The sequence below is a fragment of the Trichomycterus rosablanca genome, chromosome 6 (assembly GCF_030014385.1).
Source record: "Trichomycterus rosablanca isolate fTriRos1 chromosome 6, fTriRos1.hap1, whole genome shotgun sequence".
Lineage (NCBI taxonomy): Eukaryota > Metazoa > Chordata > Actinopteri > Siluriformes > Trichomycteridae > Trichomycterus > Trichomycterus rosablanca.
Genome location: NC_085993.1, coordinates 25,297,663 through 25,324,706, shown reverse-complemented (window position 1 = coordinate 25,324,706; position 27,044 = coordinate 25,297,663). Strand labels below are relative to the sequence as shown.

The window sequence follows — 27,044 nt, the reverse complement described above, 5'->3', positions numbered from 1 at the left end:
GTTATAAAAGCCTGCCCAGGGACTGGGGCTACAAATTAGCTTATGCTAGAAGCCTTAAATTTAATACATCTGGTGCATTTTATGTAACAATGTTTATCTGTATTGCCCCTGTTTAAAAAAAACTATTAAAAACAAAAACAAAACAAAACACTGTACCATGTTATTACACACCCACCCCGAGGTTGCCCAGGAAAGAAGTAAGATTAGACAGGTTAGACAGTTTGTTTTTAAAGCAGTTTATTTGCCAGTAATGCATAATATGGTAGTACTGATCAAATTCAGTGTAAGAACACGGTGTTTCACCATGCGCTAAGCATAAGACAAGTGATTTACAACAAAAATGAGGCTTAAGGTCCAGACTTGTGTTGCCAAGCTGACCTCAATTGGGTCATTCAGCAATCTGTCATTCAGCAAATTCATTTCCGATAACAGCTACTTTAACATTTATAAAGTGTTACTGCCTTGTATGTGTTGCTAGCCACTGCCTAAACATAAAGCTCCTATTAATAAGAAAGAAAATCATAAAATGACTATAATGTTAAGCAGATTGAAGTTACATAGTGAAATGTCTTGTGTAATCATATTCAATTGTTGGAATGACAGCTTGCACAAATTTCAAGAAAATCAGTAGGTACCTAGAGAGAATAATTAAGGAAAATTAATGATGTCAAAGTATTATTTAAATTTTAGTCTGTCTTTCCTTTGAAATTATTAATGGTGAATTAAAATGCATTTGCAAGAAATAATGATTATATATTAACTTGACTTTTCACTTTCCAGTACATTTATTACAAAAATGCTCAAGCTTTGCTCAGCCTATTTGATTAATTAAAACAAATTGTTTAAACAAAGTGAATCACCTCTGATACCACTAATACAAGGATAAAATAGTTTTAAATATTTAAAAAATTAAATAATCAATTTTATTTAACTTTAGTTTTCATAATGTTTGATCTTTAACAAATATTGATTAGTTCCAAATGATTAAAAAAAGGATACATATGGACCCCAAGCTCTCCTCCACCTTCAGCCACAGTTTCAATGATCTTCTTCATCACTTCAGCATGTCTAGAAATTAAATCATAAGCATTTTGAAGTTGATATTTGAATAGTTTCAAAAAACCATACACATATACCCACAATTATACACACACGTACTCACAAACATACCACACTGTACAAGTACCTTTGTCTTATATTTTAAGTTATTTTTTTGTGCTGTATTTTAAGGTCAATGTCTTGTTTAAATATCTTTTCCTAAATGTACAAACCCATTTTCTAAAAAAAAGTTAAGATATTTTGTAAAACACAATAAAAAGAAGAATCTGTAGTTTGTTTGTTCTCTTAATTTTTTTAACTGACAAAAGGAAAAAAAAAAGATTTCCAATGGTTTTAATGTATTGTATTGTATTTGTATTCATTGTATTGTATAAATAGAAACACATTTAGAAATTGATGCCTGCAAAACACTCAAAAAAAGCTAGGAGGGGGCAAAATAAGAGTGAAAAATTCATAGAATATTCAATTTACAGCAATTCACAATAAGCAGGCAAATTGGTAACAGGTAAAGGAATCATGATTGGGTATACAAGGGGGATCCAACAAAGGATCAGTCTTTACTAACAATTCTACAAGCAATGTTCTCAGTCTGTGCAAGAAGAAGCATGCACAGCACACAAGCATTGAGTGCACCCAACCTAAAAGTGGTAGTGGTAAGAGTGCACCCAACCTACAGTGGTTGAGGATCCACAGTGTAGTTAGGCTGCTTTGCTGCCTCTGGGATTGGAGTCCTTGATTGAGGAACAATGAATCAGAAGATTATCAAAAGATTTGAGAGCGAAATAGGCCCCCAAGCTTAAGAAAACCAGGTTTGAGCCAAATAAAATGGGTACTACAGCAGGATAATGACACAAAGCACACATCCAATCCAAATGAAAATCTATGGAGAGCGCTGAAATCTGCTATTGGGAACCCTACAAACATTCAAGAGCTTGAGAGAACTGCAGTGGAAGATTTAAAGAAAATACCAGTAGACAGATGTAAAAAGCTCTCCCTCAGTCTCAACTACCCCACTGCCAATTATACCACAATCCTTATTACCAACAGCTAACAACCCCTCAGTCTTAACTACCCCACAGCCAATTACCCATCAATCAAAATTACCGCTACAGCCAAATGCCCTCAACGACTACCCCATCACCCAACTGCCCTCAACAACTACCCCCACAATTGTATAACTGTTTAACAACTACCTCAACAGCCAAATATCCCTCAGGAATTACCCCACTAACCTAATTACCTTCAATCAAAGCTAAATTCACACCCCACCAAATACGTACTTGCACACACAATCACATATCTGAGGACACATGCATTCTTGTATACATCCAAGCAAACACATAGAACACCATAGCAACCACTCACATGCACTCTAGCAAGCAGCTGAAACACCTTTACAACCAGCATAACATCATTTAACATTATGTTACATTATATATCCCGTTATTAATGCTGAAACAGCCAAACAACCCACTTTTTATATTTGTTTTTAGCTGCTTTGTCAAGCCAGCAAAGCTGATTATATCTATTGAAAATAAAATTCACAACACAAGTTGTGCAAAAAAGGTCTAAAAAATTTTCATCCAGTGTGCAATAATACAATGGCAGACTGTGTTTAGTGACAATAGGTTTCCCAAGCCCCTGTGGCTATATTTATCACAATAGCATGGAGGTTTCTCATGCACTGATGTCTAAAGGCTTAAAGGCCATGCACATTTAACAGTGCTCCTTATATACCAAAATGATACCCTTGTCCTATAACAAATCATGTGATTGTGCAATGTTTCAAAACAATGTAAAATTAATAATTTGTGTTATAATGTGAGTAAAATTTTCAGTTGAAATAATTTATTTGGTTTAATACTTGGTAGACATGATCTCATATAAATAATCAGTCTACCTTTTTACCAGCTGGGAACCAGACCAATGACAGTTTGTAGACTGGCCTTGCCCTAAGTAAAGCTTAGTTAAATTCATCTTTCATAATTAACAATCTTGCAATTCAAATTCTATGAACAGGAACTGCATTGACATTTGTATGGTTTGTTTTAGTTTAAATACCTGCATGGATGCACAGAGCACATGGCAGGAGGAGGCAAGTGTGGGTGGTTTTCAATAGTGACAGTTTTCTTCACATGATCTTGACTGATGTCTTCATACATTTGATCAACTGTGAGGGGCTCTCTTCCCTAATAATGAAAGGGGGGGGCACAACACAAAATCAATAAGGTCATTTACACACCATATGTGCTTTTAAATAGTTGTTCAACATTTCCTATGAGGCTGCACATGAACCTCATCATATCCAAAAAGCCACAGCCTAGGAGTTTGATAGTATTTGTCATAGGTGATGTATAGGTCATAGGTTCTTGTCTGAAGAATAGCATCTTCACCACCAGCTTCACCCCTTGATTTGGCTGTATCTGCTATTTTACATGTGTCAAGAGTAGCCTAGGCAAATAAGAAAAAAACTACAATAGCAAATCACAAACAAACAAAATGCATTTTTTTTTTGGATTGAGGAGAAAAATAACAATTGCATAATATATGTTGCAACATACCTCATCTGTTTCCAAAAGTCCACTTTCTTCATATTCTAAAAATGTAAAGAATGTTTAGAGCACACCGTGACTATATCCCTGAATTAATAAGACATTTCAGAATAAAAAAGATAATGTTAAAAAGCTACCTTCCATATCTGCTGCCTCTCCTTCATCATCATCATCTTCATCATTTCCACTGATCGCATTTACATTTATGTTCATATTGACCTTCAAATCAGAAAACTTTGTTACCCAGTCAATAAACAAAAAATAAAGAAGCAATGTTTTGTAACAATATCACCACCCTACTTTGTTATCCATTTCAGGAACTGCCTCAGTCATTCCAGTCACACCTAGAAAACAATACCTTTAATACATTTAGTTACATATAAAATAACACCAATAATTCACTATTTTGTAGTACATTGCGTCTCACCTGAGTTATGATAAGTGTCAACCCAACCTCCATCACCATCATCTTCTTCTATAATGGCCTCCAGCTCATCAGAGTACTCCATTTGTTTACAGCGCTTGTAACATGGGACTGAAAAAAGTAGAATGTATTTAAAGACAATTTCACAAGTTATTTAAATATCTAAATCCAAGTAATTAAGTATTTTAACTACTAAATTAATATTGCAGTTTTTGTTTCAATTAGGTGCTGCCATATTTACCATTTCGGGTTAAAAGAAACTGCTTGTCTTTGGGTAAGTACGCTTTCACTTTTGCTTCTTCCCCAGGTGCCCTACATATAAAAAAAAAGTTTACTTTTAAGATTTAAAGTTTACTTTTAATTTATTATTTACTTTTTTATTTTTTAGCATGTTAGTTACTCAGTTCAACCCAAAATTAAGAGCATAGAACACCAGTATTGTAAAATACATATTGGTGTTCGATTAACAAGTGAGCAGACACTAGTGAATGATTTAAGAGAAATAAGAATTTATTTATTTATTAGGATTTTTTAACGTCATGTTTTACACACTTTGGTTACATTCATGACAGAAACGGTAGTTACTCATACACAAGATTCATCAGTTCACAAGTTTAATGTCAAACACAGTCATGGACAATTTTGTATCTCCAATTCACCTCACTTGCATGTCTTTGGACTGTGGGAGGAAACCCACACAGACACAGGGAGAACATGCAAACTCCACACAGAAAGGACTCAGACTGTCCCACCTAGGGATTGAACCCAGGACCTTCTTGATGAGGCGACAGTGCTACCCACTGAGCCACCGTGGAGATATAATTTAACCTGAAAACTTGCACATGTAGATAAAAACACGAGTAATATAGGAAGTGTGTTTAAAGCCAGATAAACAACAAGGATAGACATCAGTGGTTACCTGACACTGCAACAAACGTATTTAACAAAAATGTCAGAAATTCATACATTTACTTTTAATTTTACTCCTGAGACCATTACAAAGAAATCTGTGCATAAATTAATGAAATTATTACCATTTCCATGTGGGACAATGATGTACTAGATGATCACCTGCAGCAACAAACTGAATAAAGTTTGATAAATATAAATCTTTTACTGTGTAATTTAACATAATAACACTGTATGTAATACAGAATTTACCTCTTCAGGGGTTATGACACCAGTTTCCTTGAATTTTGATTCCTGCAATAAACAGTAAGGCAGAGTGAAACAATAGCTTAGTGGCTAAGGTGGTTAATGGGTCAGTGGTTAAGGTACTAGACTAGTAAAAGGGAGTTTGCCTGTTTAAGACCCACCACAAACAAATTTTTGGACCCATTTTTGTTAGTCACACATATTTAGTGTCTCAGACGTCACCAAGGCACCATTTTGAAGGTATTCTTTCAGTCAGCGGGACAGTGAAAGTAGCAGCAAAAACATGTGCTTTACTTTTATACACTTTTGTAGCAGAAAAAGCTGGAGAAGCAGAAGCAAAATGAGAGGATTGCATACTGAGACAAACTCAGCAAGGATGCCAGGGACCGGTACTCAAATAAATTATTATCTATTAACAGCGTTAATAAGCTAAGTTGCTTGTGAATGGGTGGAGCGATGATGATGTTGCTGCTTGTAGTGGTAAATGTTTGTATTGTTGATGCTGCTTATCAAAGATGTGTTGTACTTTTTTTGTCTTGTGTTTACTTACAAGTGCAAATAAAGTACAGATATTTAATTTTTATATTATTGAATGAGATTAGTCTACCACTGATTTGCACACAAAAAAAGTGGTTCTTTAATCAGGACAGTGGTTCATTTGCATGCTTAAAGGGTTCTTTGTATCATGAAATGGTTCTTCAGTTTGATAGCCAATGTGCTGTAAACAAAAACGGTTCTATATGGCACCAAAACGGTTCTGTTATTGTTACTGTGTAACAATTGGTTTCCATATTTCACCTGTCAGTCAACATGTTGAAAACAAAGAATTACACATACTTTATTGTTCATGTATAACTGGGTCAAAAACAGCTCTATTCATAACACAAGGCAAACAAAATGAAGCATCAACACAGCGTACTCTTAAACGGTAGCTGGGCACAATGGATAAAAACATCTGCTAAATGTGGTAAATGTAGTGTAAATGTAATTTCATGTCTGCCACAATAGATTGTTAGTGTAGATTTGCCAATAATTAAAAAAAAAACTTAATACGAACACACACACCCACCCACCCACACACATACATACATACATACATACATACATACATACATACATAAAGACATAAAACATTACCTTAAAATTTGCACTCACGGTTTATGCTTTATCAAGAATTATGCGACTGATTAAAAAAATTGTATTTAATTGTTAGTATTATAGCGCACCGATAAAACTAGAACAAGCATTGCCTGCACTGCCTATGCACCATGTTATATGTATTCCTGTAACAATAGAAAGTGAAATTACCAGCTCGGTCAATACAAACATAAATGCCTGTGAATTTCAAAGACAAATGGTGCAGCTTTTAATCGTCATCAATGCATATAAGCTACCATTACTAACTAGTAAAAAAACAACCTGGCTAGCGTGCTGTGCTTACCTTTAGTACTGGCGTTAGATATTCAGCCACCCCTAGAGCTGTGCCTTTTACTGAATTAAAGACGTTCTGCATATTGACAGCCTTCTACCACGCAGAAACCTTTTTTTTCTTTTCTAGATTCTAAAGGTTTCTCCACGATTCTAGATTAAATAAGCAATGTTTACTGAGTTCCCTAGCATGAAGTCAGCGCATATCAGAAACCACATGACCTAAATCATGTGACAACCCCGACAAGCTACCTACGCTCCTCCCGGTCCCACGTTAACCTACCTAGCAAACTACACGATTTCTTTTTGTATTACGGTCATGCAATCTATTTAATAAAGAGATGCTCGATTAGAGGAGCAGAGGGTGGCAGTTCAGCTAGGTGGAGCGTTAATCAGACATATTACCTCTCCCGGAAATTTCAAAAGTCACATTTTAATAAAGGCTTTAAAAAAAGACGATATCCCGGAAATCATTTTTATACAGCAAGGTAGAGAACGAAAGAGAAAGACGCACATAAAGCGACAAAGAGTATCCTGATTGGTCTCATTTAGTGCTAGGCAGATTGTAGCCTAGTGATTAAGGTACTGGACTAGTGAACAGAAAGTTGCTGGTTCAAGCCCCACCACTGCCAGGTTGCCACTATTGGGTCCTTGAGCAAGGCCCTTAACCCTCAATTGCTTAGACCAAGGATCACCAACCTTTTCAAAACCGAGAGCTACTTCAAGGGTACTGAGTAATACGAAGGGCTACTTGTTTGATACAAACTTTATGAATAACATAAGGTTGCATGATTCACCTTCAATTATATGATTCTTCTTCTTGTTCCTCAGCCTTTTTGTCCCGTTTTTCGGTTACGGGGTCGGCATTTCCGGCTTCTTCCCTTTTTAGGGGGCGCCGGCGGGATTTGGCACAGTTTTTACGCCGGATGCCCTTCCTGACACAACCCTCCCTATTTATCCAGGCTTGGGACTGGCACTACAATGCACTGGTCAGTGCATCCCAGCGGCTAGGTAACTATGGGACAATTCAGTGTCGCCAATTAGCCTAGTGGCATGTTTTTGGACTGTGGGAGGAAACCGGAGCACCCGGAGGAAACCCACGCAGACACGGGGAGAACATGCAAACTCCCTTCAATTATATGATTATTACTATTATTATTATTTTTTATAAATATTCATATATATATATATATATTAGGGCTGTCAAACGATTAAAATTTTTAATCGCGATTAATCTCAGAATTTCATATAGTTAATCGCGATTAATCGCATAAAAAAAAAAATCTGTGTAAATGTTATAGAAAACAAGGATTTTTAAGTGAAATGTTACAATTAAAATGGTGAACACATTTTATGCTAAATGTACTGATGTTAAAAACTGCTGGGACAAGAGAAAACTGTAAGGGAGTTTTATTCACTCACATACTAGGCAGTAATACTATCCAATGGTTTAATGGACGTTTCTACACGAAGTGAGTGTGTTTTGACCCTTTGGGGCTTCCATAGTTCATGGACAACGTGCTTGACTCAGCTGTCCGGTGTTCTTTACCGTAACAGAAGGAGTTAATAAAAGTGTTCTGCTCCCGACAACTTGTGAATATAGCGTGTATTTATTTCTTTATTATGCAAGTACATCACTACGACACTACGACGCTCGATTACATTATGTTAACAAACCGCAAATGAAAAACGGTGGCAAGTCCGACATTAAAACGTTTGTTCTACCAGTCAAGTCTCAACATGAACTAGAATCTGCGTTAACGGCACTATTTTTTTTAATCGCGTTAAATTGAGATCCCGTTAATGCGTTATTATCGCGTTAACTTCGACAGCCCTAATATATATATATATATATATATATATATATATCTGAATATATATGAGTCTGATGTTAATGTTAATTCCCAGCTAACACAGAACGTTCCCGTAACATTATTTTTTGGTTCCCCTATGGTTATTTTTAGGGAACCATTCCATAACGTTATGGTAACGTTCTATTTTCGTTAAAAAAAATCAGCGCTTTTCCTGGAACGTTCCAGGAACTATGAAACCTAACGTTCTCTCATGGTTTTATGAAAACTAACAGAGAACGTTATCTAAAAGTTGCCTTAAGGTTTTCTTTCTTATGTGTTTAAAGTAACGTTCCAGTAACGTTCCCGGAAGGTTTTCTTATGATCTTTAAAGTTTTTTAGTAGGAACTTACCAAAAAAGCAGCCTTTTGCTTGAGACGGTCTATGTAGATCAACCTTTACTTACAAGTACCAACTATAAAACTATGAAACCTAACGTTCTCTCATGGTTTTATGAGAACTAACAGAGAACGTTAGTTAAAGCTTGTATAAGGTTTTATTTCTTATGTGTAAAAAGTATCGTTCCAGTAACGTTCCCAGAAGGTTTTCTCATGATCCAGTGAGAGAAATTAGCTCTACGTATATAGCAAGCAGAACTCTCCATTAGCACAACTACAAAGTGAGGTTTTCTTGTCTAAAGTTTTCAATAATTTAAAGGTTAGTACAAGGTTCCCTTAAAGGTTTCAATAATTTTAAGGTTATGGGAACGTTAGGGGAACGTCTGTGATATTTTTGCAAATATTGTTCCTGACGGTTTTGTATGAATGAGCAAATTTCTTGCATTTTGATCAACATCACATCAGTTGTTCTTCTGTACCATTTTTTTGTAAATCATTAACAGTCACATCTTCAGATCATGTCCCGTTTGTACTTATCACTTTTTTTTTGCAACATTTTAGAACAAATCATGAACTCGGTCCCATGTTTGTACAAATTATCAGTTATGTACGATTTTAAAAAAGCTGCGATGTACTGCGATGTACATGGAAGTTTTTGTGACACATACTACAGTGTCTCTCCACATTCCTCCCCTTAGACAAGTACAAATTCTTACATCAAAAAGACAAATACAAATGTTCACATGTAAGTTCATCCAGGTATTTTACTTTAGAAGTTTTTACATTGGAAATACAAGTACAAATTTATTTTACAAGTTGAAATTTTTTTTAGAAGTTCTCAGATCAGGTACTATACAAGTTTTGCAACAAAATGATCTCTATAGGCTGCCAACTGAATGTAAACGTGTGAACACAATTCAAATGAATGCATGCACATACACACAGGGATCGAAATAAATAGCTCTAACAAGCAATTTGACAGCAATGTCACTAATGAAACTATTAAAATAAATATAATCGATTCTTCGCTGCATGGTCAATAAAAATATCTAGCATGTTAAATATCTGGACCTTTCGCTGACTCAAAATCGTGTAATGTGAAAGGCTTTGTGAGCAGGTTGCGAATGGCAGCGAGTGCTATGTCGAACTACAGCCAATGAGAACGCAGGATAAAGGTTGAGGGGAAACCAGGGGGGAGGAGTGTAAAAACGTGGGACAGGGCATAGTATAGATTCTATCAGAATACATCAGCACACACACAAGCTTTACAGTATTTTGTGATCTTATCGTCCACGCCAAACCATAATACCAACGCTGCATTGCAAAAATATTTAGTTACCTCCAACTCACTACAGAACAGGCAATCCCTGCTGGTCGCGTAGCCCAATCCACTCTGATTGTTTGTCCTACTGGCTTTTACGCTGCACATCAGCACACAAACAACTTTGATCGCTTGCTTATTGTTGACATGCATTTTCGGACATGGTATCATTAAATTCCTCGTCACTTCTCGCATGTGTTTTTGTGACAAAACATACTTTGGGAGACCAGATAGACTCACCTGCGATTCCTCATGGTGATAGATTGTGTAATGTGTAATCCCCTATTGCTGATCAGTCAACGACTTAAAAGACTTAAAAGACTCCCGATTGCAAGAGATCCAGTTGTGTAGTGTGAACTGTACAGCGATCTGACGACTTGGAAAGTTGTGTAGTGTGAACTTGGCATAACTCGACTTAAATAGGAACTAAATAGGAACTGTCACTTTTTCCGACTGAAGAATATTTTGAGTATTTCTTCAGGTCTAATGATATAGATGTAGAGAAGAAAAAAATCTCATTCAGCTGTGTTAGCCCTGCTATGTATAGCTTTATGTGAAGCCTACTCTTAGACACATTTTAACCCAAAACCGAGTGAAATTGTGCAGTGACTTAAGTTTAACTAAAGAGTTAGCAAGGCTAGCGAAAGTGTGGCTGTCAATATGGCAGAGCTAAGAAAATTGTATTGTAGTTATTCCTTAAATGGTAAGGTACAGATTAGTGTGTGGAGCTGACCAAGATTTAACCTTCGACAAAGCCTTAAAAACTGCACAAGCGATGGAATCAGCTGACCACAATGTAAAGGATTTACAGGTTCAGTTTATGGTGAACTAAAAAGGTGCACTTTGTGATGGCAGACCACAAAAAAACCTGGTGTGCCATAGATAAAAAGGAGCACATGCAGAAGTCTGGTTTCTCTCAAGGTTTTTTCCTGTAATTTTAAGAGAGTTTTTCCTTGCCACTGTCGCACTCGGCTTGCTCAATAGGGTTTTTTTTCAGGTTTTTTGTCTGTTGGTCCTGAATTCTGTAATGTTGCTTTGAGACAATGTCCATTGTAAAAAGCGCTATATAAATAAATTTGACTTGACTTGACTCTAAGCTAAGCAAAAGTCAAATATACCAGAGTGAGAAAATGTAACTTAGTATTAAAAAAGAATAACTTAGAATTGAGTATTGAAAAAAGAATAGAGGTCTTAGGAAAAACCAAATGTAGGTGTTTATCATAATAAAGTGTCACTACCTGTAGTCGGAGTGATTGGGCCAGGGTCCGAATTTACTAGGCAGGAAGTGGTTACAGGAGTTAGCCCCAGTGATACATTCAGTTAACAAGCTGGGTCTTGCAGATGAACTCATCCTAGAGAAATTGCTAGTGAAACATTCAGAAGTGTTGGTAAACATTGCAAGGCATACCACAAGTGACAGTTTACCTACACAACATCCTGGTGAGTGGAAGGACAGAAGTTGAACACCTTTGTCATCTGGGTGCTGACAAGGTTGGAAGATAGTAAAAGAAATTAGTGTACCTTCTCAAATAAGAAGTGTTGTTTATAGGACACAGAAAAGACAGCTCAGGGCTGCATCCAGTAACTGACAAGATACAAACAATTCAACTACCACCCACTCAATGGAATATAACTGAGTTCAAAAATGTCCCTCTGGTTACTAAATTATTACTATTGGTTCTTGCCTAATGTGTCAACATCTCTGGAGCTTCTACTTAAACTTTTATGGTAAGAGTTCATGTGGAAATGGGAAAAGGAGCAACAAATGTGCAAGGGTGTACTTCAAATGCCGTAATCTAGAATACAGCGATGGGCAGTTACATTGTGAGCATACTAGTGCACGATATTGTGTAAAGGCGCATTCACATGACAAGCGGCAAAACTGCTTTTGCGCCAGCTGTGCCATTAATTGCTATATTGGGTGGTGCCGCTTAGACTCTCCCGGAAAAGATGATTCTCATCGTTTCTCAGCACCCCGAGCTGTATAACACAAGTTTAACAGTGAAACCACCACACAGTGAGGGAAACAGCTAAACATAAATATATGTATATGCTTTTAGAGTGAATCTGATGGTTATTTCACACAAATGCATATTCGTGTTGTGGTGCATTTTGCGCTGAGGCTTGCGGTAAGCAAAGTGCAAAACACTTGTGAATGCACCCTAAGGCAGGCACACACCATGGTGATGCTGATTCCCTAAGTAGACTACCAGTACCAGCTACTGAGGAACAATTCATCGATGATTAACGAGTTCTGTTGATTGATCAGACAAATACACCTCTGATCACAGCTGCTAAAGTACAAAAGTGGAAAGACAAAGATAAAGTGGTGTCACGAGTATGTAAGTATGTGTTACGAGGATAGCTGGAAGAGAGGAAGATTTTAGATCCAGATGTTACACCATACGCACAACAGCAGTAAGAACTGAGTGTTAGTTTCAAATGTGTTTTATGAGGAGCTTGTGTTATCGTACCAGCTGTGGGGCGAGAAACAGCATTGAAACAGCTACATCAGTTTCATCAGGGATTGACTAGGATAAAAGCTTTAGCAAGACATCATTTTTGGTGGCAAACGCTTGAATCTCACATTGAAACTGTGGTTAAACAATGCCCAGTGGGTCAGATAAATAGCCATCACACAGCTGTTGCTCCATTACCTATGTTGGAATTTCCAGAACATCCTTGAAGGAGGTTGCATGCTGATTTTGTTGGCCCCTTCATGGGAAAAATGTTCCAATAATTCCATTTAGCAACCATAATTTAGTGTTTGAGGAAAAGCTTCAGTCAACAAGGTATTCCTGAGATGTTGGTGACTGAAATTGGGATATGTTTCACCAATAGTGACTTTCCTGAATGCATGAGAAGAAATGAAATTATCCATGTCACTACTGCACCGTATCATGAATCATCTAATGGACCGGCTAAAACAGCAGTGTAGACATTCAAAGGACTGTTAAAGAAGATGACAGGTGCAAGCACTGAGATGAGTTTTAAAAACCATTATTTAGTTACCACATTACACCTCAATAAACAGCAGGAAGATCCCCAGCAGAATTGTTGCAAGGGAAAAAGTTGAGGTCTACTTTTGATTTGCTTTACCCAGAAGTCAAGAGTAATGTTACACCAAAACAATTGAAACAGACATTTTAAACTAGGATTTATTTGGATTTTAGGATCTGTTGAACAAAGAACAGGCCCAGAATCTTGTATAGTTGCATCGGGAAATGGACAAATTTTAAGGACGCACTCAGATCAAGTGAAACACAGAGATACATGTTCTGCAACAAAGGACTTGTCACATTTATTTCTGGACAAGTGTGTTTAACTGGAGTTGGAACACTTTGGAATGTTAGGTGAATGTATTGTGGTGACTGGCCGGTTTGGTGTTATGATAGGTTGGGGGGTGTTCCCCTGCGTGCGTCATCAGCAGTGGTCAACGGGTTTAGTGGTTGGAATAATGTGGGGAATGTTATGTAAAAAGTTATATTCCAAATGCCTAAGCGCATAGAGCATTTTGTGTTTGTTTTTACATTTACATTTTCAGCATTTAGCAGACACCTTTATCCAAAGTGATTTACAGTACTGTGACAGTATACAGTCTCAGCAATTAAGGATTAAGGGCCTTGGTCAAGGGCTCAACAGCAGCAACCTGGCAGTGGTGGGACTTGAACCAGCGACCTTCTGGTTACTAGTCCAGTACCTTAACCATTAGGCTACAACTCCCTTTAAAATAACATTGTTACATGTTAGGAGTTTTAAGTTCATAAGTTAACATTTTCAAGTTTTTCTTTTGGGTTTGATGTGGTGAACCTGTTTTGTGCATGTTTCGATATAGTGGGAGTGGTCTGTTCTAGCCTCTTCTTCATGCTCTGTGCACTTTTTATTCAGAAGCTACTGAATAAAAAGTGCTGCCTCCTGCAGTTCCTGCTGCCTCCTCCTCATTCTTCCTTGCCAACGCCACATTGATGTCAGAAGTTGGGTCAACTAAGCTTTGGTGTCGAAGCCAAAGAAAAAGCTCCAGATTGACAGCATTCTGTGGGGGCCGAGTCCCGAGCACACTGCCTGCCTGGTTCGGCCTGACAGAGCATGGGCCACTGAAGCAAGATGCTTCAAACACGCCGATGGCCATTCTGCTGGCAGAAGAGTAGAAGAAGATGCCCAATTGTGGGCGGGTGGAGAAAGATGACCAATCACAGATAAGGGCATGTTCAGCAGTGGAGGAAGATGCCCAATGACGAACAGGGGCGTGGGCAATCATAAAATAAGATGCCTTATCACAGATAAGAGTGTGTACAGCGGTGTAGGAGGACACCCAATCACAAATGCCTCCCAATCAACGAAGACGCATGTGAGGGCAAAAAAGGTGCCCAATCACAGAAATTCAGCCATTATGTCTACTGCTTTCTGACGGAAAATCAGCTTGGGAGCATTATGAAGCCCAGCTGCAGCTGTTGGTGAGCTATTGTGGTTGAACCAGTGAAACAACAGCAGTGCAACTCAGGCTGGCGTTAGAAGGTGTCAGCGCCCTTACAGCAGCTTTGCAGTGACGGTTTGGCCACGTCCCAGCAACAGAGATTTAAGGGGCGAGTGCTATTCGAGCGGCATCTCACTAGAAATGAGCCGCTGGAGTGTTAGCGGCCGATGTACTTGCATTTGTCCGGCAAGCATACTCCAGCTTTCCGCTGACTGCTCGCATTTGATGTGTTTGTAAAAGCGTTTAGTCCCATAGCTCTTCAGCGTCACATATGGCTGGCCGGTCCAGATGTTCCGCCGCTGAGGATGTGAAAGTTGCGATGGTTTTAATCGAAATAGAAAAGCAGATAAAGCTTGTCTGTTGGCGATATAGAAAACATGGGCACAAGGCGCGTGACTGTCGTGTTTTTCAGCCGGTGGAAAACGATAATGGGGCCAACCAGTTAGGGCAGATCAAGCCCCTGTCATGGATGCCCTTCACCGTAGGACGTTTTGGTCTTTGGCTGGTGTGCACAATAAAAGGTAAGCAAGTCAGAGCGTTGGTGGATATGGGCTAGACAGTCTTGCTGATATAGCCCAGGGCCCTGTCCAAATCGCAAAGTTATGCAGGTGGGCAGTGGGCGTTTGCTGCTAAGGTTCGACTTAAGTGTATTACACGCGAGATGGTTGAGAAGGTTGGAGGGCGAATGCTTGAGCATGAGTTCTGGTTAGCGCCCATTGTCGAGGAATACATACTGGGCCTTGATTTTCTGAAAGCTGTGCTTTCATCATCTACCTGGAACATAACACCTAGGGAGACACAGGGAGACTCTAGAGTTTACTGGACCATTTCCGGGATGTGTTTGCAGCAAGCGAAGCGGATTATACAAGAAATAAGTTCAACACGACATTGACACGGGTACAGCAGCACTAATCGGTTTACGGCCACACCGGTAGCAAGGTCCACAAAATGGCGGTGGCGGCAACCATTTAGCCATCTAGCAGCCCATGGGCCGCACCTGCTGTGTTAGTAAAGAAAAAGATTTTGCATGTATTATCACCATTTAAATGCAGTGACTAAGACTGATTTGTACCCGCTGCCTCATTTCGATGACAGGCTGGATGTGTTGGCAGAGTCAAACTGGTTTAGCTCACTAGATTTGCGCAGCGGATACTGGCAGGTGGTGTTGGCCCCGGGGGTCAAAGAGAAGACAGCATTTACGAAGACAGAGGGCCTCTGGCAGTTCAATGTGATGGTGTTTAAACTTTGCAACGGCTATTTTTGAACGGTTAATGGAACGGATACTGGCGGGCTTTTCACGGGCTCAATGTGTAGTGTATCTTGATGATTTGCTGGTACATGGATCTAGTTATGACGAAACTTTGTCTACATTGAAGAAGGTGTTCTGTGCAATCCATGCTGCCCGTTTGAAACTGCAATCATGGAACTGTAACTTAATGCAACGCCAGGTATCGTTTTTGGGACATGGTGAAAAACTAGCCGACTTGGAACAGCTGCAAAGTTTTCTCGGACTGGCCTCTTATTACTGGCGCTTTTGTAAAAAGAGTATGCTGACATTGCGTCGCCGCTGCATCAGCTCATCCAAAAAGGGTGGATTTTGTTTGGACAATGGAGCAGGAGGGGGCTTTCAAGCCGGCTCTTGTCTCGGCACCCATTTTGGGACACAGACAACTGCCTAAGCAAAAGTATTCACACACCCACAAACTGCATGACACCACCAAATGCATTAGCAAAAGTTTTCGGATACCACCAACTACACAACCAAAGGTTTTTAGACACCACCAACTACAGGACCGAAAGTTTGCGGACACCAACTGCATGCTTACAGAGAAACACACAGTCACCTGCCTGAGCAAAATATTCACACCCCCACCAACTGCATGCTTACACAAAGACACATGCACACAGTAATCTGCATGATCAAAATTATTTGAATGCCACCAAATGCATGACCGAAAGTATTCAGACACAACCAACCTCATGCTTGCACAGACACAGTTACCTGCTTAAGCAAAAGTATTCACACACCGACATAGTGCATGCTTGCACACACACAGAGTAACATGCATGACCAAAATTATTCAGATGCCACCAACTACATGCTTGCACAAACACACATTCACCTGTTTGAGCATGAGTATTCACACCCCCATCACCTACATGCTTGGACACAGACGCAGTCACCTTCATGACCATAAGTATTAATACGCCACCAACTGCATGCTTTTTCTTTAGAGTTTTCTATTTTTCCCACTTTTTGTCCCCTAATCTAGTCATGTCCAGTTACCCTGATTGCGTCCTCATACTGATTCAACCCCTTACCGTTGACTGAGGACACCTCTCAACTAACATACGCCCCCTCCGGCATGTATAGTCAGTACAGACTGCATTTTTCACCTGCACGAATCAGGTTCATACCCTGACATCAGCATTATTCCTCAGCCATGTGCAGGTGCCATGAGTCAGCCAGCAGGGACTGCAGTTGCACCAGTTATGAGGACCTATGATCCAACTTTATACCCCTAACCCTGTGAACAACAGCCAAATGTTGTTCACGCAGCCGCTCAGCCCAGTCGGAAGGCAGAGCTGAGATTCTATACTATGTATTCGAAACCCCAACTCTGGTGTGCTAGCGTACTACCAACTGCTTGCTTGCACATTCACCATTGCATTGCATTGTCACCTTCATGGCCACAAGTATTTGGTTGCCTCCAACTTCATGATGAAAAGTATTCAACTGCCACCAACTGTATGTTTGCACTGACACACAGTCATCTGCCTGAGCAGAAGTATTAACACCCTCACCAACTACATGCTTGCACACACACACAGTCACCTTCATGACTGCAAGTATTCAGATGCCTCCAACTTCACGACAAACAGTATTTAGATGCCACTAACTGCATGACCAAAAATATTTGGACGCACCAACTGCATGAACAAAAGTATTCGGACGCCACCAACTGCGTGATCAAAAGTATTCGGACACCACAAACTGCATGACCAAAAGTATTCGGACGCCACCAACTGCATGACCAAAAGTATTCGGTCACCACAATCTGCATTTCCAGACTAAATATGAGACTAATTTTGTTGATGGAGATGTTTTTTTTTACTTGCAACCTAAAAATTTTAATATCGATTATTTATACTGTGCTCTTAACAAATAGTAGATTTGAAAAGTAAGCTTTACACACCTGGATTTGGACAGTTTATCCTATTCTTCATGGCAGATCTTTCTTCACTGCAGATTTAATAGCAAGCCTGTGTGAACTGGCACCTTTAGGTCTTTTCACAGGTGTTTGATTGAGTTTAAGCCTGGGCTTTGAAAGCTTTTATAGACTTTTCCTAAGGCCATTCCAGCTTTGTTTTGGCATTAAAAAGGTTTTTAAACACTAGTTTCACATGGGATCTGAAGGAGTTTTTCCTAAGAATGTACCTGTATGTGGCCGCATTCATCCATCTCTCAGCCCTTACCAGTGTCCTTGCTGCTGAAAAGCACACCTATAGCATGATGGTGGTATAAGGATGGTATTGGTCAGTTGATGTGCAGTGGCATTTTTTTTATCATTTTTTATCATTTTCTAGAGATCTTATAAAGATGCAGCTGTAACAAATGTTGTTTCTAATACCTCTGACAAGTGTAAATACTATTCACAGCTCCAGTTTCATTTCAAGACTTTACCAATTTTACATCACTTTTACAATTTTAAATGCCATTACATCACATGACATGCCATGATTTTCAGCGTGTACATGTTTATTTGTAAATATTTCAGTCCTAAATGTAAAAAAAAAATGTTAAAAAGTAATTTTTTCCTAAACCTTTGGCCCACTTTTTCCACGCAGAATGACATTGTTTTAGCCTTAATAGTGGGCTGTTTAACATCAAGTTTAGAGAATGTAATTCCAAAATGCTTGTGGTTATCAAGGTTTATTTTGTGTTTACTTATCTCCGGGATATTACATTTTGTAAGTACAAATATTGTAGAATGCAATAAAAAAAACTCTGTGATCAGTTTTATTATCTTTCATGTTAATGAAAGTTTTTAATGGTTTGGAAACTGAGGACACTAGTTTTGCAAGTGAAGTTTTTGTCCATTCTTGCTTGATACAAGACTTCAGCTGCCCAACAGTCTGTGGTTGTCATGATCCTAATCTTATCTTTATGCTGCATGATACAATTTCAGTAAGATACAAATCTGGACTGCTGGCATGCTTATGGAAAATTGATTTAATAGTCAGATTACAATGTTTTGAGGCATTTCAAAATAAGCAGATAAAATGGTAGCTGGTGACAATATGATTTGATATAAAAGGAGGATCCACCAACGCTATCTTTGCAAGATGAGTTGTCACTCACCACGTTTTGCCAAACTACATGAGAGACTTGTCAATCAGTTTGTCAATCAAAGATTTCTTAATACAAAATGCAAATAAATTAGGTCTGAAATCTAAAATTCATTATGTTGTAAAAAAAATTTAGGAATTCCTGGGATACCTCAGTCCAGGCAAGGTTGGAAGCCACTATTAAATGTGCCTGACCTTTTAAGGGAGCGATTCATGTCCATTGGAGCAGCAAGTGTAGCCCTGCACCTCCAAGAATAGAGAGGATGAACCCAATATACAGTATGCTTAACCAAGGTATAACAATAGTGTGGCTAAAAAGCCCAAATCAAACTACAAAATAAATGGTGTTTAAACCAGCTGAAATAAACGAAATAAACTAAAGGACTAAATAACATCGGTAACCCAAAGCAGAGAGGTAAAAGGACAGATAGACAAGCACATTAGTTGAGTAGGAGATTTCACACTCCACACACTCGCCCCTTAAGAACAACAGAGGTTACACAGCTCCTCTCATCCAGCAATCCCACTACATGCACACTCGACCCTATACCATCCACCATCCTTAAAGACATCTCACAGGACCTAATCCCCTTCATCACACCCATCATCAACAACTCCCTGACATCAGGTGTTGTCCCTACTGCTTTTAAGAAGGCTCAGGTCATTCCCCTTCTTAAGAAACCTACACTAGACACTACAGACATTAACAACTACAGACCTGTCTCACTCCTCTCTTTTCTATCCAAAATTCTTGAACGTGCTGTCTATAACCAACTATCTGCCTTTCTTACTCAGAATGACCTCCACGATCCATACCAGTCTGGCTTCAAGGCAGCGCATTCTACGGAAACAGCACTTGTAGCTGTTACTGAGAAGCTTCATGCAGCCAAAGCAGCCAAACTGTCATCTGTCCTTATTCTTCTTGACCTCTCTGCAGCCTTCGACACCGTGAATCACAGCATTCTCTTGTCCACACTCTCAAACCTTGGTGTAACAGGTTCAGCATGGCAATGGATGGCCTCCTACCTCGAAGGGCGCTCCTACCAAGTGTCATGGAGGGGATCCATATCTCCCCCATGCACTCTCTCAACCGGTGTTCCTCAGGGCTCTGTACTTGGCCCACTTCTTTTCTCTATCTACACCCGCTCTCTGGGTAAGGTCATAGCCTCCCATGGCTTCTCCTACCACTCCTATGCAGATGACACTCAGCTCGTTCTGTCATTTCCTCCTTCAGACACACAAGTCTCAGCTCGCATCTCAGCATGTCTGCGAGATATCTCACAATGGATGTCAGCTCATCATCTAAAACTTAATCCCAGCAAGACAGAGGTGTTGCTTATTCCTGGAGATCAGTCTCCAACCCAGGACCTAGTCATTTCTCTGGATGACTCCCAGATCAGACCATCTGATAAGGTAAGAAGTCTTGGTGCTGTCCTGGATAACCAGCTGACCTTCTCTCCTTATATAGCCAACATGACAAGATCGTGCCGGTTCCTCCTGTACAACATCAGGAAGATTCGGCCATTTCTCTCCAGGGAAGCTACCCAGATTCTGGTGCAATCACTTGTAATCTCACGGTTGGACTACTGCAACTCCCTTCTGGCAGGAGCGCCCATGTCTACTATTAAACCCTTGCAGCTCATTTAAAATGCAGCTGCCCGTCTGGTTTTTAACCAGCCCAAACACTGCCACATCACCCCACTGCTGCGTTCTCTTCACTGGCTTCCTGTAGCTGCACGCATTCAGTTTAAAACACTAACGCTCGCCTACAAAGCCAAAAATGGACCAGCCCCAAGCTACCTTCGTGGTCTAATCAAACCCCGCTCTGTACCACGCAACCTCCGAGCCACCAGTCTCGCTCGACTTGAGCCTCCATCCAGGACTAAAGGAAGACAAGCATCAAGGCTCTTCTCTGTTCTAGCGCCCAAGTGGTGGAATGAACTTCCTCTGTCTGTCCGAACATCTGAGTCTCTTGCTGTCTTTAAAAAGCGATTAAAAACCCACCTTTTTATGAAGCACTTAAGCTGACTTGTACTTATTTACTAACATCTTGTTCCATCCTTTTCCATTTCCAAAAAAAAAACAAAAAAACAAAAAAAACCTTTGGTTCTAACAGGTTTTAGCAGATTTGTGTTCTTCGACTGTTGTTTACCTAAACTTGAGAAATGAAATGTTCACTTTGGAAGCACTTCTGTAAGTCGCTCTGGATAAGAGCGTCTGCTAAATGCTGAAAATGTAAATGTAAAGAACATAAGCCTATTCTTTTCCCAGCAAAATGCATGACCACAAAGGAAAGTAAGAAAAAACAAGAAAAAGGAACATTTATCACAAAACTAGCTACTTGGTCCACCAGTGCACAATAACTTATGTTTGAAAAGAGAGAAGAGCTCAGTATTCTTGTTTTTTACAAAATCAAAACAAAGTCCCAACTTTTCTGGAAACAGGGTTAATAACAAGTGAGCTTAATGTTATTATTTTGAGTAATAGACAGTGACAGCTGATTTAACTTATTTTTATGCATTGTACCAGGTTTAAATAAAATACAAATAAAAAACCTGCAGTGTTTCTTACATTGACTTCTGTTACTTCGTGGACAGTATAAACACAAAATTTCAGGCCTGCAACACATTCCATAAAAAATTGGGACAGGGTTAATTTAGTACTAGTAATAAAAAAAATAAACAAATAATGATTTCAAACAGGCGATTGTAATTATGATTTAGTACAAAAGTGGTATCCACGAAAGGTCGAATCTTTGAGGAGCAAAGATGTGCAAGGGATCTCCAATCTGCAAATGCATGAGAAATTTTTGAAATAAAAGTAAATGTAAGAAACTTTGTTGGAAAATGTAAGAAATGTAAGAAACACTTTTTTGCAAGTGAAGCTAACCCCAAATTCTAAGAATTTAAGTACAACCCCAAATCAGAAAACGTTGGGACAGTATGGAAAATGCTAATAAAATAAAAATGCAGTGTTCCTTACATTTACTTTGACTTTTATTTGATTGCAGACAGATTGAACCCAAGATATTTCATGTTTTGTCTGCTCAACTTAATTTCATTTGTTAATAAACATCCATTCCTGCATTTCAGGCCTGCAACACGTTCCAAAAAAAGTTGGGACGGGGCAATTTAGGGCTAGTAATGAGGTAAAAAATGAAATAATGATGTGATTCCAAACAGGTGATGTCAACAGGTGATTGTAATCATGGTTTGGTACAAAAGCAGCATCCAGGAAAGGCTGAGTCTTTAATGAGTAAAGATGGCCAGAGGATCTCCAGTTCTCAACAAATGTGAGAAAATTATTGAAATGTTTAAAAACAATGTACCTCAAAGAAAGATTGGAAGGGATTTGCATAGTTCTTCCTCTACAGTGCATAATATCATTAAACCATTCAAGGAATCAGGAGGAATTTCAGTGCATAAAGGCCAAGGGCACAAGCTTAAGCTAAATGCCCGTGATCTTCCATCCCTCAGACGGCACTGCATCAAGAACTGCCACTCGACAATAGCTGATATAACCACATGGGCAAGGGATTATTTTGGCAAACCTTTGTCAAGCACTACAATACGGAGTTACATGCACAAATGCCACTTTAAACTTTACTGTGCAAAAAGAAGGCTTATGTTAACCATGTACAGAAGCGGCGTTCACTTCTCTGGGCTCAGAGGCATCTAGGATGGACCATAAAACAGTGGAAACGTGTTGTGGTCAGATGAATTAGCATTCCTGGTCTTTTTTGGAAAAAATGGACGCTGTGTGCTCTGGACCAAAGACGAAAAGGACCATCCAGACTGTTATCAGCAACAAGTCCAAAAGCCAGGGTCTGTCATGGTATGGGGCTGTGTCAGTGCCCTTGGCAAAGGTCATTAACACTTCTGTGATGGCAGCATGAATGCAGAAAAGTACATTGAGATCTTAGAGCAACATATGCTGCCTTCAAGATGTCATCTTTTCCAGGGACGTCCATGCATTTTTCAACAAGACAATGCAAAACCACATGCTACACACAATGCAAAGGCATGGCTACAGAAGAAGAGGGTACGGGTACTGCACTGGCCTGCCTGCAGTCCTGACCTGAGAATGTGTGGAGAATTTTGAAATGAAAAATGCGACAACAACCTTGTACTGTTGCACATCTTAAGACGTGTTTGCAGGAAGAATGAGACAAAATAAAACCTAAAACAGTAAATCACTTGGTATCCTCTGTGCCAAAATGTCCTTTAAGTGTGGTGAAGAGAAATGACAACATTACAAAGTGGTAAATGCTTTTCTGTCCCAACATTTTTGGAATGCTTTGCTGGCCTGAAATGCAGGAATGGATGTTTATTAATAAATGAAATAAAGTTGAGCAGACAAAACATGAAATATATCAGGTTTATACTGTCTGCAATCAAATAAAAATCAAAGTATAGAATAGAATAGAATGTCCAGAAAGGAAGGTGCCAGTTTTATTTTTAATTGAAATTGTTCAGATTATTGTTTAATGTAATACAAAAGATTGTTTTGTTTTGGTTTTTTTTGCATACAAACATAGGGTCACACATATGAATCCATGTTCACTGGCACAGAGGGTATAGTCCTGTTATAGCGGGTTTTGTATGTTCTTTGTGTCCTTTTGGGTTCCTTGCTCCCTCTATCGGAATTAAATAAAGGAGGCATTACTGGAATTGATCTGGAGTAGACAGGCGTTATGTAGCTTCCTCTGGTTTGAGCTGTTATGTATGTTCCTCTGGATTGAGCTCTCGTGTAAGCCTGTGATCGAAGATGTGTATTACTTTGTCTAAGAAGAAGATTGTAAATCACATTTTTGTACAGATCACAGGTCACTGAAACATTTATATTTATTATATATCCACTTTTTTGAAAGACAGTACACGAATTTTACCTTGAGCATAGTCCTTCTCGTCCTGAGATAAAACACAAAACTGCACCTCCTGCTATAATTAAGGATGATCCTCCCCAGCCTATAAACACTGCTGCACCTAGTTCAAATCTGTTAAAGAAAAAAGCTTATAAGTGACATTTGGCCAGTATGCAATTCATTAGTCTGTGTAAAAAGCGGTGGCACGGTGGCTCAGTGGGTAGCACTGTCACCTCACAGCAAAAAGGTCCTGGGTTCGATCCCCAGGTGGGGCGGGTCCTTTCTGTGCGGAGTTTGCATGTTCTCCCTGTGTCTGCGTGGGTTTCCTCCGGGTGTTCCGGTTTCCTCCCACAGTCCAAAGACATGCAAGTAAGGTGAATTGGAGATACAAAATTGTCCAGGCCTGTGTTTGATATAACCTTGTGAACTGAAGAATCTTGTGTAATGAGTAACTACCGTTCCTGTCGTGAATGTAACCAAAGTGTAAAACATGACATTAAAATCCCAATAAACAAACAAACTGTGTAAAAATATGTTGCAATCTGAAATATTCAACCTACCCTCCAAACTTCTGGAGGATTTATTACTCTAAAGTTTTTATCAGAGCTAGATTTTGCTTTAAATTATTATTATTGCTTTAATTTCTCAGTTGAATGATGAAGCAAGTGAACAAAGTAAATAAATAATGTAGCATTGTAGAGTAGCAGAATATTTTGTTAATACTTATATGTCACAATTTTTCAACTCCTAAATAATTTTACTGATCTTGAGACCTAAATTGATTAAACCATTAAAATATTGAGAACTCAATAATGGCCCTTAATTTGTTTCAGCTGTGATGTGTTGTATAAACACCATCCAGAGATAGGGTCATCACAATATCCCAGAGATAGGAGCTATTACAATAATAATAATAATAATAATACATTTTATTTATATAGCGCTTTTCAAGATACTCAAAGACGCTTTACATAAGACAAATAATCAAAACAAATACATACATACACCATACAAATCATAGTACAAAATCAAAATAGTACATCAACATCAAGAATAATTAAGATAAAAACAAAGAGAGCAGCATAAGACAGTTCATTAAAAATTAGCTAAATTATGAGAGAGAACAACAAATATAGAACAATTTCTTAAAATTAGACAGAAACAGGACAGATTCACATGCAATCAGGAAACTGAAAACTTTACAAGTTTTAGGATCTAGGACTTCACATTTCTGTCGTGATCTAAGTATAAAAACTATTAAAAAGAATAGCAAAAATAAAAGCATTTATTTCGTGTTGTTACAAGTTAAATGCCATTTTGAATAGATGAGTTTTGAGAAGTGACTTGAATTTGGACAGGTCAGGACAATCTCGTAGGTGTTTGGGGAGAGCATTCCATAAAGATGGGAGGAGATCATTTGAAAGGGCAGTGGGTATAAGATTTCCAAGACCTTTAACATTTCTAGAGACACAACTGTGAGCATTGTCTGAAGGGTTCACATTTATGGTGCAGTAGTAAACTTGCCTGGCCATAGGAGAAAGCTCGAAATGTCCTCCAGACACTTTCAGCTCATTGAGTGAGCATAAACATTTGTTAAAAGACTTAGATGTTTGTCATTTAAACTCCAATGTCCAATTATGCTATCAAAATTTCTTGTATGAATGTAGAATAAATATTTTTCTTTTTACTAATACTTCTTGTTGCGTATATAGATCACCATGAACCCTTTTAGTGTGAGGAGGGTTGTGTTTGTGTTTACAAAATACAATAATATTTTCTTTTTTTTGTACTGTACAGTTGAATATTCCAAAGAATTAACAAATCACAGATTCTATACTATTATTACCGAGATAACCCAAGCAAACATAAAATGCTTTTTAAAATGAAGATTTCATTTATTAAAGGAAAAATGACTTTAGTCCTACTTGGACTTTATGTAAAAAAGTAATTGACCTCTTACATTAACAAGTTAACCAAATTCATGTAATAATTGGGTTTAGTTTAACTAGCCACACTTAGGCATGGTTACTGCCATATCTGTTGAACCTAAACATCAAATTAATAGAACCTGTTTGGCAATGTGAAGAAGCCTAGAAGCCCGCACAGAGCAGCACATAATATCACATTCAGAAGAGATTTAAATACAGAATGCTCTGGAAAGAGTTATAATGTCATTGCTATGCTCTGGGGCACCAGAAAACCAAAATGATATTCATTATCCACAAATGGAGAAAATCTGAAACAGTGGTAAACCTTCCCAGGAGTGTAAAACATGATGTTAAAATCCCAATAAACAAACAAACAAACTTACCTCTGTGGCTTAAAGTTTACATCCACAAATTCTGTCCGCACTTTATGCCCCCACAAGGAATACACTATTATGCCACTAAGCCCTGTGGTATTAAAATATTTGAAAAAAGAATGAATAAATATATGCATGGTTTGTATAAATAAAAAAGAGCAGACATTTAAATAAATTGGAACAAGCATTCTACCTGATGCCAAATAGGCAAGGGCAGCAGCAAATGTTACCCTGGCATTAATGATTTCAGAGCCACCAATTTTTGTGCACTTCATTCCAATCAAGGTAAGAACAGCACCCCAAAATCCCAGGATTACAGAGACAACAGCCAGGGCACGGCATACATGCAAGAAAACTGCAAGAAAGGAGTTCACAAACGAATATCAGAATACATTTTCTCTTAACTTTTATTCTTGTACTTTTAAAATATATTTACAGAAGTTGTTAATATTTATACTATAGGAAAGAAACATAGCACTGGGCTTTACCTGGAAGTGCCAACATAGATGGGTAATTTTTGCAGTCAGATACACCAGTGGTGTCAGACACACAATCCATCCACAAGTTGGAGAAGTAGTTGACTGTGGTGAGTACAGCATCACCAACTTCAGAAAAATTCCAATACTCAGTGGGCAGAGTAGAACAAATCAGGATCCATCCACAAACACAAGACAAAAAACAGCCAATCTCTATATACATAACAATTGTGCGACTCATCTTGCTTGTTTCATAGTTCATTTAAAGTAAGAAAAAAATCTGTCAAACATATACATAAATTGCCACCAAACCTAAAAGAACACAGAGTAAAATAGAAAGAAAGGCAGTGTCTTATAGGTCTTACTATATTTTGAGGTGGAAACTTCAGGTGAAAACTGGTTTTGCACAGCAAGCAAATTCTCATACCTGCTGCTTTTCTTATGGGGGCAG

The 27,044-nt window shown here is 38.6% G+C and overlaps 2 protein-coding genes across 2 annotated transcripts; both read right to left on the bottom strand.

The window, feature by feature from the left end:
• Positions 1-220: 220 nt before the first annotated feature.
• atg3 (autophagy related 3) lies at positions 221-6,835 on the bottom strand. The gene is made up of 12 exons (XM_062997582.1): positions 6,632-6,835; positions 5,197-5,238; positions 5,070-5,119; positions 4,277-4,347; positions 4,039-4,146; positions 3,912-3,955; positions 3,749-3,830; positions 3,621-3,655; positions 3,355-3,510; positions 3,121-3,248; positions 1,000-1,068; positions 221-635 (listed from the first exon to the last, which is right to left on the bottom strand). Exons 1-12 carry the CDS (start codon positions 6,701-6,703, stop codon positions 554-556), a joined length of 939 nt encoding a protein of 312 aa, XP_062853652.1. The 5' UTR covers positions 6,704-6,835; the 3' UTR covers positions 221-553.
• Positions 6,836-23,490: 16,655 nt separating this feature from the next.
• On the bottom strand, positions 23,491-26,834 carry cldn10d (claudin 10d). Its single transcript, XM_062996766.1, has 5 exons — positions 26,606-26,834; positions 26,311-26,472; positions 26,127-26,208; positions 23,840-23,947; positions 23,491-23,734 (listed from the first exon to the last, which is right to left on the bottom strand). The coding sequence occupies exons 1-5, from the start codon at positions 26,832-26,834 to the stop codon at positions 23,491-23,493; spliced, it is 825 nt and encodes a 274-aa protein (XP_062852836.1).
• Between the last annotated feature and the right edge of the window lie 210 nt (positions 26,835-27,044).